Genomic DNA, 13,314 nt, shown 5'->3' with positions numbered 1-13,314 from the left:
AGATTTGGAGCAGAGCACCCGAAGAGAGCCGTGAGCTCGGGGACCCCGGCGGTGCAATCCCGCCTCTCCAACACCAATGAACCGCTGGGCCTGGAGCACGTCACAAAGTCATCGAGGCTCCGACTTGCTCAGGGATGAGCTTAATTTGCCCCTACCAGCTGCAGGATGTGCTTTAAATGGTCCCTTTAATGCAAGGACTGATCCTCACTCCCTCGTTGAGGAAATAAAGCCCATCTTTGGGGGGGGTGGAAAAATAAAGCCCTTCGCTTGTATTACCTCTGCCCAGAAATTCCTCCTGAATTAATATTCCTGTTGCTCCGGAGCCTGAGGAACCTGGCTCTCACTTCTCTGTTGCGAAGCATCCTCAGGGTAAGGAGGGATGATTCACAGCCCCATTCGAATGAAAAACCAGGCACGGAAAAGAAATGAATGATTGTGCTTAATGAACGGAGCCCAAATGCCCACGCTGGGGGCAGAAGTGTTGATTGTGTTAGTTTATCAAGCTGCGTAGAAATGGAACCAAAGATTTAGGAGGGCTTTTTTAACGCAACCAAATATATTGCTTGCTCCCTGCTTCTTGATCAGGCTTCTCCTTCAGTCGGTCGTCTCATTTTGCTCCTTGCAAAGAGTAAAACATGACTTTCAGGGAAAAAGGCAGGCCGCGATTTTCGCGCGGTGCCTTTAGAAGGGGTCTTTGCTGTCGAAGTGCCTTGCAGATGGACCAAGTCAGGAATACGATTAGCAGGTCCCTGCTGCACGGAGGAGCTAGCGGTGACAATACAACGGTCTTCTCCAGTGACTCCGTCACAGGCCAGACTGGCATCCATCTGCATACATCCACGTGCACAGAGGTCCACGCTCTCATGCACACGTGGACCGATTCCTACATAACGGTATCACAAGCCACCACTTCCATGCATGCCGCAATTGCCTGCGACAAGCTAGCACACTTTCCACGTTTGCTCATCTGCGCAAAGGAGCCGTCACAAGCCATGACCAACCTTTCCACCCATCTCCACTTGGCTGCTAAAATGCTTCCAAGCTACAAAGATCATTGCCAAGTGGCCTCGACACAGAAAGCCAAGACCTGTCCCAATACCAACCCTCAGAAAGTGGCCTCCGCCGAGAGATTGAGGTAGAGAAAACAAACTTTCCACTGGATTTCCGTAAAGATGGAACAAGACAGAGCATTTGCATCCCTACAAACGAGCTGCACGTGAAGCCAGGAAATTGGAAAACATCACAAAAGGTCTAGCAAGGCTCGATTTGGGAAACGACGTGGCCGATTAAGAGGCGCAGCAAGCCTCTCAGTGCCTTCCCCACTTGACAGCAAACCTGGACGCGCAGTGTGGGTCCCAACCCGCATATCACTCAGCTGAGTTTAATTAGCAGCCCAGGCTAATGAATCATGTCTAAATCGAACTGGCACGGAGCAGAGCAGCCACGCTCCGAGGGAGCCTCACTCATCTCTCCCTGGCAAGGAGTCTGCAGGCAGATGGAGTCTCTCCTGTTGCTCACATGGACTGTGGGGGCTGGGGAGTGCAGGGTGGGGGCGAGGAAAAACAAAACAATACCCCCCAAAAATCAGTCCAAGCTGGGGCTGCCTTTGCTTCACTCTGCTGTGAAATGTTAGTGGCCAAGAGCACAGGGCAGGGGAAAGAGGTTTGCTAAGTCACTGCGTTGGCTTCATGCCGAGGAGTCCTGCAGGGTTCACGGTCTCGCCTCAGTCCTTTCGACGTGCCGACAGCCGGGGCTGCACAGATGGAGGCGACGCGCAACTAAATCCTAAAACAAACTGAAGGAGATCTAAAGCAATGTCATCGTGCGGCTAAAGCCAGGGCATTCTCGGTTGCAACAGAGAGAAAAAGGCGCTACGTAGAAAACCCTCCGAGCTTTTCCGCTTCCCGGGTGGCAGCACCGAGACCTCCCAAGCGTGGGGTGCACATGGGAGGTGGTGTCTAGCAGGGCGTACCTCATCCTGCACTGCCTATTCAAAGCTTACTAAATCCTAAAATGTTGTATGAAAGAGAGAGAGAAGAGAAGAGAGAAGTTCACTTTGGTGTTAGCCGTCACATTGCATCCCAGGGAAAGGTGAAATTCATGCCTTTTTGCTATGAAACCCAGTGTGTACACACACATCACGTTACTGTTCACAAAAGGCCCGGTGCAAACATACTGCTGTTCTGCGTGAGCACCTGTAACCGAGGCGGAGTTCAGCAAACGGGAAAGATCCTTGCTGAGCTGAGACCCCCGCACCTCCCCGGGGTGCATTTCATCCTGAAGAGCTGCAGATGAAGCCGCGAAGAGGAGGACGTGCTAGCGGAAAGGCATGAAAAGCAGTTCTTGCGTGGAACAGCACGACGCGATATTAAAAGATGCCAAGAGCAGATTTCACAAGCACGGATGTAATATAGAAAGACAGGAAGGCATGGAGTTGCTTATTGGTTTGTTTATTTGATAGCTACACAGCACCTTTCCCGGGCCAAGCGGCCTTCAAGGAAATGAGTTTAGATAGACGCAGCAGAGTGAAGACCACGGGCAAATAAAGCACCTGTCCGTGCTCAGCAATAGCAGAGGCAAAGCTTTGGACGTGGCTGTACTGAAAATGCCAATGAAGCACAAAGCCACCAGATTTGTCCCTGCCTCGTTTCGAAGAGAGTCGTTCCTCAAAGGTCCAGCGTGGCTAACAATGCAGCACCTCCTGTTCCCGGCCAAATGCCTCGCCCTCAGAGACAAATGCTTTAAAAACCTGGCACCATCCCAGGGGAAACTTCGAAACGCCATTAGCTCTGAAGTCATTGTGGCACCGGGCCATGGCTTTTGCTCCCTCACTGCCTATCCAAATAAATCAAACAGCCTGTGTGGAAGCAGGGTCTGGAGGGGAGCGTAATGCAGAGTGGAGGATGCTATCCAAACTAAGCAAAGATGCTATCCGCAAAAATCACTTTGCAGTGAGCGGAGAAGGGCAATGCCGATGGTGCAGAAGGCGCAGAACCATCTCCGAGTAGGACGCAGCTTTAAACTTTACCTAAAGATCCCACTACACGGACCAGAGATCTCTTAACAGCACAAATCCGCAGCAAGTGCATTCATCCAGATTTACACAGGTGCAACTAAGCTGAATTTCCCCTAGTGTAAACAGCACCTAGGAACTCAAACAGATCATCGACTGAATAAGAGAGGGAGAAGAGCTCTCTAAGCCCAAGAACAACACTGGCACAAGAACAAACTGTTATAAGAGCTATAAAACCCCATGGATAAATGCAGACTGGAAATCCCGAGGAGGCGTCTAACCATCAAAGGAACAGCATTCAAGGTGCGGGCAAAGACGAGCAGTGCCGCTTGATCACATTATGAAAGGGATTATGGGATTTGGGTGCCCGTGAAGGCAGAGGACTGGAATCGAGTAGCCAGCCAAGCTCTGCAAGTCCCTTGTCCCCATGTCATTTTTTTTCCTGACATAGAAATTATCAGGTAGAAATGATTTTTTTAAAATAGCCAATCCACCTGGACGGATTTAAAACGCCTCTGGTAACCAGTTCCTAGTCAATGCCTAAATAACCAGAGGCACTCCTCTTTGAGGCTGGCTATTAAAACCCAAAGTGAATCAAAGTGTGCTTTAAGTGCCTGTTTTGCAAGCTCAGTAAAATACCCAAGGTGGTGTGAACATGTCAACATCGTTATGAATAGGACACAGCTAGTTAAAAAAGAAAACCCAACAAAAAGACCTGGTAAACGGTACGTTTTGCAGAAGCAGCCTGTGCATTATGCATGGAAAAGCCAGTTAATATTTCAAATGAATATGCCAGGTCCCTGTTGAAAATGAATACAGTGAATCAAATGAGTTTTCATTGCAGAAAAAAGGTAATTCTAATCATTTCCCCCCACACACGCTATCATCTCGCATTCATGTAAAGCAAGGAACGAGGGAAGAACTTCCATGGAGAGCTTTTGCAAGCCTCTAATCAAACCATTTCAGGCACGAGTCATTTTCTTCCAGGAACTCTCTTCCAATTCCCCAAGAGACGGACTGACATTAAAACAAAAGCAGCCAAGACACTGGGACTGGAACAGAGATGGGAACCGCGGTCACTAAACACCCGGTGGGTGCCTGGCCCTGCCTTGCTGTGCTCCTGGAGGCATCGCCCATCTCAGTGCAACCCAAGGCCCGGTGAGACAGACAGCAAAGGAGCGCATGCTGATGGGAAGACCAGCTAGACGGAAAACAAAAAATTGAGAGAAACAAAGAAAAAGTAACCCAAGAAAGATGGCAACACACGAGGCCAATGGAGGGAACAGGGGTGACGGTGCGTTTGAAGGGTAAGTGCTAGACTAGGGAGCGGGGCGGACAGGGTACAGACTCCACCGCAAAGGGAAGCCTGCATTTCATGCAAGATTTGTCATGGACCCTCGAGGTCCTCTCCCCAGAGATCAGCTGGGGCAATGATAAAGAGGAAGGGGATGGGGAAGATGGAGATGCTGGGCCAGCAGCTGATCTGCATAAAACGCCAGGGCACCATTTCTCAGCTGCACCTGCTGGGACCAGAGCTGATGCTCCCGATCTCAGTGCTCAGGGGATTCGACATACCGGATGTCCACTGACTGGCTGCCTTGCGGTAGCAGACTAGTCCTGCAACAGGACCGCAGGGTGCCAGGCCCTGTACAAACACAGGAGAGAGAGACGGCACCTGTCCCCAGAGCTGCTCCATCTCCACACTCCCCCTCCCCGGGGCAGACTCCACTAGCCCGCAGCACCCAGAAGTGGAAAGCAAGCAAAACTGGGACCCGCTGGCAACCACGTGGTGATCAGCCCTGCAAAGCACGGTGCTGCCCTAAGGGCTCTGGCTTCCTGCAAAACCCAACCTGGCAGGTGCTCGAAGGAAGACGTCTCTGCCTGCAGCTGCACAAATCACGGCCAGGCTTTCCAGTGGAGCTCACGGTATGGCTCGATGCCTCCCAAACGAGACCGCTACCCTCATCATTCACACCCTGGTCCGGGGAGAAGCCAAAGAGCAGCTGCCAAGTGCTAGCCACACTGGCTTGAGAAAATGAAGAGCGAAGGGACAGGCAAAGCTGACAGTCACAAAGGGGGTCTTCCAGCCGTGCTTTTAATGGCAGGCATCCTCAACTCGCTGTTATCGTGGCTCCTGATCAAACCCTCTGCCACCTTTATGCATCTCTGCTGAACTGGTTTCTTCCCATCATCGGCTTGGCCCATGCTAAGGCGGACGACAGGATACACCTACCCAGAGCATCACGTGGAGATCCCCGTGTTGGGTCTGAGCAAGCTTGGGTTTCTATACAGCACAGTCCAGCTGATGCTCGCGTAGGTCCCGAGACCAGCACAGAGACATGGCAGCGCACTGCTCTGGCTGCTCGGTTTATCCAGCTCTGCCTTCCTCCTCCACCTGCCAACGCTGCTTCCATCTCCAGAGCCAGCTCGGGCTGTGTAGACATACCTGTGTGTCCACACCAGATGTAGACAGAGGTTTAACTTTACTACAGGTGTCCATCCCTGCTGGGCTAGGAGTACACAATACCAGGCCTGGCACACAACCTATTCACACCGACATAAGCCACCCTTACACCAGTATGGACAAGGAGCAGACACACTGTACAGACCAATGCCGGCATCATCTACTATAATACCAAGTAGATTTATCCCAGGAAAAACTTTAAGGTGCCGTGTATCTGATCCTAATGCAGGGTAGCTGTTAATTCAAGGAGATCAGCTTGTCCCACCACCTGGAAGGCCCTATACCACCTCCTGGAGCAGCTAACAGGTCATTCTGCCCCTTCCAGATCCCCAAATCTCTCACACAGGAATACAAAACTGATTTAAATGCCCCAGTGTTAATGAGGCCCCGCAGCAGTGACACTTCTTTATGCCACAGTTCACATTAGCAGCCTCAGCTTTATTAACACTGTTGATGATGCCCTGGCACCACACAGGTAAAGCTGCATATGGCACACTGCAGAATAGGACCAGAAACAGAGGATGCATCTACAGAGCCACAGAAGGGGGGGACCAGATGCAGCCGGGAGGATGTTACAACGAGAAGTCGTGCCTTCTGCTTCAACATCACGAGGAGGAGCAGAGAAAGCATCTGGCGGGTTTGTTTTTGCAGGGTCACCCCGACAGCTGACCATTTTAAAGCCTGGAGATCTCTGGGACGGGTTCAGCTGGCCTTTGCACAGATGCAGAGGCAGATCAGACCTGCTCAGTTTACTGTCCAAGTCTAATGCATTCATCACCTTTAGCAAGGATTTGTTTAGCTGGAGATAATGCAATTAATCACAGCAATTTTCCTTTCGGGAGGAAATCAGGACTCCAGTCGGAAGGACACGAGGTCACGCCGAAGTGCTGCTAGAAAAGAACGGAGAGGAGAGAGCCCACTCGAGAGGACCATTGTATAAGGAGGCTGCATTTTATCCTAGCCTCCAAGAATGGATGAAGTCCATTAACCCACTACAGGTGCACTGCTCCCGAGAACCAGAACGGCTCTGAAATGCTAGGATACTGCCAAGTGCTTCAGAAAATTAAAAATGTAGAAATAGGGCTGCCCGACCAGCTCCACTGATTCAAGGGGAAAAAAAGCTCCCTTCTGAAGCCCTGCGTCTGCTGCACCTTGGCTTGCTTCTCCGGAGGCAAATGCAGGAGGATTTCAGACATGATGGGGGAAGGGGGTGAATTTCCAGCTGACAACAACCCAGCCGGATAACATAACAGAGATGTCGGCTCCCTGCAAATTATAGCTCTGCAGCTGCTTAGGGCATAAATATGCATCCCAGAATTCAGCTCACGTCCTCTCCAAATTGGTCTCTAGAGGGGCTGTTTCCCTTTATCTCTGACCTCTGTTATTGCACTGGTTCCTTTCCCTCCCCTTTCTTTTCCTCTCTTTCATCGGGATGCTACTTGCAGGTTCTTTAATGGCGTGCTGCTACGAGGCACCTGCAAGGTAAGGCTCCTTTTCTGCGCCGTCTATTGTACCGCTCTTTTGTTCAAAGCGGGGAGCAAGAAGACCCAGACTGCACCCGCCAAACAAAGGAAGACACTTAGATAGAGGCGAGCAAGCAGCTCCACTTCCTGCAAGAAGGGAGGATCAAGCAAGATCCCCAAAAACACCATGTCGAGGTGACGGTCCCCTATATCACAGCACAGGATCCCGAGCTCTAATCCCGGCCCTGCCACTTAGCTGCTATCAGACCCTGGGCAAGTCACTTCACCGCTCTGTGCCACAGCTCCTCTGATTGGGAAATGCCTTGAAATCCCCAGAGGAAAAGGCACTGCGTGGTTTGGCAGTGGTTATTTTTGCTATTTTAATTTAAAAAAAGGAAATGCACACAAATTATAGGCAGCACAATTTGCTCCTGCAGCCCTCAAGGCCTGCGCTTCATTAATACCGTTTAATGAAACTGCCTCTCCAACGCACTATGCCGGCACGCTGGGATATTCCCCAATTACTGTCCCCACGTGAATCTCGTTATTTGGGGTCTAAGCAGGAACGTCACCGTGGATGCTTCCCAACTCAACTTCGAGAAGAATAAACGGAGCAATTAATATTAATTCTCGCTCCCCTTACGGTCACTGACTCAATAGTCGCGCGTGCCTCGCGAGGAGAGCAGCCCGCCGTGCAGGTTGGGCCTGGGGGCCACGTTGCCTGGGGAGGGGGAATGAAGGGAACCACTTTCCCCGGCTGGTCCCGCAGGACTCGCCGTGTTGCATTTCAGGCCACCCGAGGGCTGAGAACAAGGAATCATCGTCCTGGTGCATCCCGCTGGCAGCTGCATCACGTTTCCAGGTCGTGACTTAGCTGCTTGTCCACTGTCCTAGCTTGGTGAGGTCCTAGAGGAGTCGTCTGTGACGACGCGGGTATGGGAAGGGGGCTCCAACTCTAGCAGCCAGTTCAGCCTGCATCAGCAGCTCTGAATTCATCAAGTCGAGGACGCAGCCCGGGCCGTGCCGATCCACACTCCCCGGAGCTGACGGCTGCCTTTGGAGGCGGCAGAAGACCTGAAGCTCCAAGTGCTGACATTGCTTTTGATGCCTGACATTTCGGGAACCTCGGGCACTTTGGCGGAAGGACCCTTTGGCTAGGCACTGCCAGAAAACATTTCATTTAACACTGGGAACAGTCTAATCTCCAAGATTGCAGCAGGGATAATTAAAGAGAGGGGAGAAGGGCCTGGCTTGAGATGTCTCATGCTCCTACCTCCTCTCACGGCCTCAATTAGAACAACATGAATCGTTCAGCACTGGAAAGCTGCAGGGAACTTGTTAAATATATAGTTTCTATAACTGTGATTCACAGCTCTGGGTTTCAGACGCAATTACCTACAAGCCCTCGTGGAAACCCAAGTCAGACCAAAGCTGTCATGGATTTAAAGGAACCAACATCCAGTCTCCACACATGTGGATATCCAGAAAATGCAGAGTCAATGCAAGGGATGCTCCCCAGGCCCAATGTCAAGAAGCTTGGCCGGCATTGCAGAGACCCCCAAATTGAAGGGCATTTCCTGGGTGGATTTACAAATCAATGGGGCATATCCTATATGTCCTTATCCAACACCGCAGGCTGAAGGGACTTGAGTGCCTAACATGAATAATCAGTATAGTCTGCCTCGCTGTTCCCAGGGCCAGCAAAATATAGGAGACGCCGTACCCAAGCACTGCCTTGGATCTTCGTATACGAGAAAAAAGGTCAGGAAAGCAAGGCAGGATCATACCTGAACAGCGTCTGCAATTGGAAGATATCCTAGCAGTTTTATTGTGGTCTAAAAGTACTCACTGCAACCATCTGGGATGTCATAAAATTTTATAACCGGCATTAAAACCTAAAGGAGTCTGACAGCTCAGGAAAAAAATAATCAAGTTGCTTTGAAGGCAAAAACCAAGATGAAGGAAAGCTTGTTCCAAAAAGCAGAGATGCTGGAAAGAAAAAAAAATGACCATAGATGAATTGGGCCAGTGGGAAAAGCTGGAGACAGGCGGTTTCAGGACCAGCATAATGGGGCACTGGGGTGAACGTAGTCAGAGGCTGGGAGTTTGCAAAATGTGATCTCTGAAGCCATCGGGCCCTGGCCCCTGCTCTGAATAGGAAGCAAGGAGACCTGGGCTGAATCCAAATGCCCGAGAGAGACCAAAGGGAAAATTAAAATCAAACAAAACATTGTGAACTCAAGTTCATTATTCAATGTTCACCAGGAACACAGGCATCGATACTGCCCAGGATGCTCCGATGGCTACTTTATGCTCTCATGATTTCAGACCGGGACGGGGACCTCCCTGCTGGGTACCGGGAACAGAAAGCTGTCTCCAGCAACCAACTCTAAGAGAGGGTTCACGTACCAAGTATCAGGCTAATAAACCAAGGCCAGGATTTTCCCCAGACTCCTCTGTTGCATGGTCTGAAGCAGCAAGCCTGGCCAGTGGAGATTACAGCAGCCAACGAGCAGCAGAAAGGGGAGCTGAACCGGCTCAGGGATGACTCAATGGGTTTCAGTGTATACTTGCCAGGACCTGTCCCTGCTCCTGGCCAAAGAAGAATCGCTATGAGTGAAATGCAGAGGGCTCAAGCAAGATGGAAGTGATGCGAAGTCACTGGGCGAGCAATGAATTGCACCCTTTTGGGGAGAGCATTGCATGCCTGCAAAGGCAGATGAAATGCAAATGTGGGCAGTTGCTACATGCCTGGGGGTAAGGCGGGGGCAATTACAGCAGGCCCAGATGGAGATGGCCTGGACAGTAATAGTTGGCTGGCAGTTATGAACGCGGTGCACATAGCTCCCAGCACACATGCAGTCCCCCAGTCTAGACAGACACGCATCATTGCAGTTTGCTTTGAATGTGTCTGCTTAACACGCTGCATAGATGGAAAGAAGGAGGCACATTTTAAAAGCAGCCATAAAGTCTCCTGGAACTGCTCTGACATAGAGACACCGCTCTGCTCCCAGACGTGGCTGCTTTTAAAGCCGGTTTGCAGAGTTGCTTCAGCTAACACCCAGGAGTGGAGGCAAAGGGCAGTGACAGCTGGAGGAGGAAGGTGATATGCAACGCATCAGGTAGGGAGGAAAGAAACCCGGTCCTCACCATTTCTATGGGGTTTCCTAGTGGTCAGTCCAGAACGCCCCTCACTCATCCAGCCATTTGCAGCCAGAGAGAACAGCATGGAAACCCAGGGCCATGAAAGGAGCCAAGACAACACAAGAAGGGAAATAAAACAAATGTCCAAAAGCTGCCTAAGTGTAGCAGGGTGCAAACTCCTATTCTAGCAACGGGTCAAGCTGCAGCCTGGGTTTCCAGTCTCCTTTTGTGAAGGTTTGATGTAAATCCTCCAATGCAATCGCTCACGAGGGCAGTGACAATATTCCCATCAGCCAGGTGCAAATACCCAGAGACTTGGGGCACGATCTTGCAGTGATGGCAAGCACATGCTGAAGTCTTTGCAGAACAGGGGCCATGAAGGACTGGAAAGATTGACAAGCGCCTATTTTTTCGGTCAACTCAATATCACAATCCCGCTCCTCCAATGAATGCTGCTGCCTTACACCTTCAAGTCCATTTCCGAAGGCAAGAAGCTTATTTCTCAGTTCTTTGTTTTGGTGCATTTCAAAACTTGTCCCTTTAAAGGGGATTTTTTTTTTTTTTTACTTTAAATTTAAGTGAGGGACAACGATTTAACAGCAAGCAATACTGAAATTCAGAAGAGCAAGAAGTACCCTTTAGATTTTGGAAATACCCATTATGTGCTCCCGGGATTTTCACACGAACACAGCTAATAAACCCTGAATGCATTTGGGAAAAGCTGCTAATTAATATGGTACTCTCCATCTCCGTTTGTGATCAGTCATTTTGGCAACCACACTGCATCTTGTGAAAATACTGAGTTCATCCCAGCAAGGGGGAAAAAAAAAAGAAAAATATCCCCAAAGACAAGAAAAAGGTTTTCATTTGCCATAGTCCTTTGTAGAAATTTCCCCAGGGAGAAAAACTAAAAGAGCAGAATGGAAAGTTTCCGTTCTCAAAACCACTTGCATGGTTCTTGTTTACAGCCAAGAGCAGATGCACGCAACAAACTGAGCAGTCGATTTAATGAAAAATGCCTGTTGTTTTAAGACTGCAAAATTTGGCTGTGACCAGGATATAAAACAGCTCCCAGGTTCAATGCCTAAACAAGCAGAGACTGCATTACCGAGCAAGGGGTTAAAACTAGAGATCAAGACTGGCCCTGTTAAAGAAGCCTAGAGACATTAGGCACCGTGAGATTCATGGGCTCTGGGCACCTGAATCCCTTTGGCTCTTTTAAAAACCCCAGCTTGACACTTTAAAAAGAGTTAAAAACACTCTGGGGTCAAACCGTGTATTAGGAAAAATGCAATTGCACACGAGAACATAGCCCAATTCAAGAGGCTGATGCTATTCTCTGTGCAAAGAACGGACCACTTTCTCACCTAATCACTCTCATACCCTTTCATGGGGCAGGCTGGGGTTTATCATTCCAGATGCATTCCTGGTCGCCTTAACTGGAAGACGAATGAAACCATTATTCACTAGCCATTCACCAAGTCACCCTTTGTGAATCCTCTTAGAAGAATCAAGTTCTTCCAAGTCCTACACCTCATATGACGGCACCACTATGCTTCGGTTACGGGGCCCCCTCAAACCCTAAAACCGGGAAGCTTCAACAGGCTTTACAAAAAGTTCCTGCGAGCCTTTTAAAAGCTGTTAAAAAGAAGCAGATAAACCCAAGCAGGATATTTCAGTCCAGGCCTTAGCAGCTCCAAGTGCTATTATGGCCCAAAATAAAGGATCACAAATGTGATCTCTAATCACGGCCAGGACGATAACGGGACGCTCACGCTTCACCGTGGCGAGAGGGAGGAGCGACCCCAGCACCCACTCCCTCCCAGCCGAGAAGGAGCTTTGCCGCAGGGTTAAGTTCATTCCATTTTCACCGGTGAATGAAATGTCTAATCATTAATAATTAATAACTCACGCCCCCAGCAACAGCCAGGCAAGTTGTTTTGAGAACGGAAGGAGAAACAGAAGCAATAACTCTTGGGCTAGATGCCAAACCCCAGCACGACAGTGAAAGAGAGGCGGGGGGGGAAAGGGTGTGCGCAGACAGGGATTAAAACTGCAAGTGAGTTCATTATGATCCGTGCGCCATTTGAATACAATTTGTCTAAGTCAGCTGCTGGTATATGGCAGGATGCTTGCCTGAATGAAGCCCAGTTCTACCTATCCGGATGGACAGCTCGTTCTCATAGTCCCGGCGAGGAGTCGGCTCGCGGTCGTACTTCTCTTTCACCGCTCCTGCATCGTAGCTCACCGCCAAGGCCGTGGTGGGAGGTCCGTTGACACCCTGAAATGAATCAGCGAGACATTTAAGAGCTTGATTTTCTCCCTCTCTCAGCAGTCTCTCTACCTGATCCTCACAGACAGCTTTGTAATCTGTACATTTTTAAAGCCCATCTGTTTTCAGCGCTGGAATTTGATTTCATGCAAAAAAAAAAAATTGGTTTCAAGCAAAGAATTAAAAAAAAAAGTGTCTTTTGGATTCCCCCCAAAAACACACCCACCCACCCACGCACCCGTCCCAGAGCTTAGGATTCAAACAATCACAAAGACGCACGTTAGGTTAAGGCTTTGGCTAAGCTTGTAGGAAACTGAATTTTTATTCCATCCTTCCTACGCAAATCTAACGCGCTTTTCAGTGGCTTCGGCACTGGCTGAACTCAGTACAAAAGCGAGGGAGCTGGTAGGAGAAAAGGGTTAGAAACACGGATTTTAGAAACATGAACATGTGAACTGTGTCGCCGTGCTCCAGTGAATACACCCCACCATCTCGCACTACGCAACCTGGCTTATTTAGCTTGGTTAAAAGAGAGGGGGAGTGTTTCTAATAGAAACCGCCAAACCCACTAAGCGCGGGATATTTTTAGAGGAAACCAGGCACACGAATCAAGTGCAGTGCAGGATAGTAAGCAAAGCCATTCCAGCCCTAGCAGCTTTCCAAAAACTGATGCACAGCACCTTATTTTGCTGGAAGAGGGTGCTTATTGCTGTTAGCACTGGAAAACCCCTAAAAATGTGGAGGTCTGGAAAGGGAGGAGGGGACCTGGGTTCAAATCTACATCATCTTCCATCACATCTGCTTGCAAGGCACATGGGAAGCGCAAGCAAAAACAGGCTGATGAGAGACTGTCTAGCCCCAGCTCAGCAATACATTCAAGTCCATTAAGGCTCTCAGTTTGCTGGCTTGGAGCTCCCCATGCGAGGTCCCAGCTGACATGAGAATATAAGCATGTGCT

At 49.7% G+C, this 13,314-nt stretch overlaps 1 protein-coding gene across 8 annotated transcripts in view; it reads right to left on the bottom strand.

Moving 5' to 3' along the window:
• Window positions 1–13,314, bottom strand: part of SLC39A11 (solute carrier family 39 member 11) — a 255,618-nt gene that overhangs the window by 143,850 nt on the left and 98,454 nt on the right. For 7 of the 8 annotated variants that reach the window (XR_003095421.1, XM_025210931.1, XM_006029467.3 and 4 more), the window contains exon 5: window positions 12,221–12,365. Coding sequence is in view for 7 of the 8 variants with exons in the window: in XM_025210931.1 (XP_025066716.1) it covers window positions 12,221–12,365 (145 nt within the window). In the remaining variant the exon portion in view is untranslated. The remainder of the gene's footprint in view (window positions 1–12,220; window positions 12,366–13,314) is intronic. The other variant, XM_006029468.3, reaches the window with a different exon arrangement.

This window comes from Alligator sinensis, unplaced genomic scaffold (assembly GCF_000455745.1).
Source record: "Alligator sinensis unplaced genomic scaffold, ASM45574v1 scaffold282_1, whole genome shotgun sequence".
NCBI lineage: Eukaryota > Metazoa > Chordata > Crocodylia > Alligatoridae > Alligator > Alligator sinensis.
Note: the sequence above shows the minus strand (reverse complement) of the source record. Positions and strands in the feature narration are given on the sequence as shown.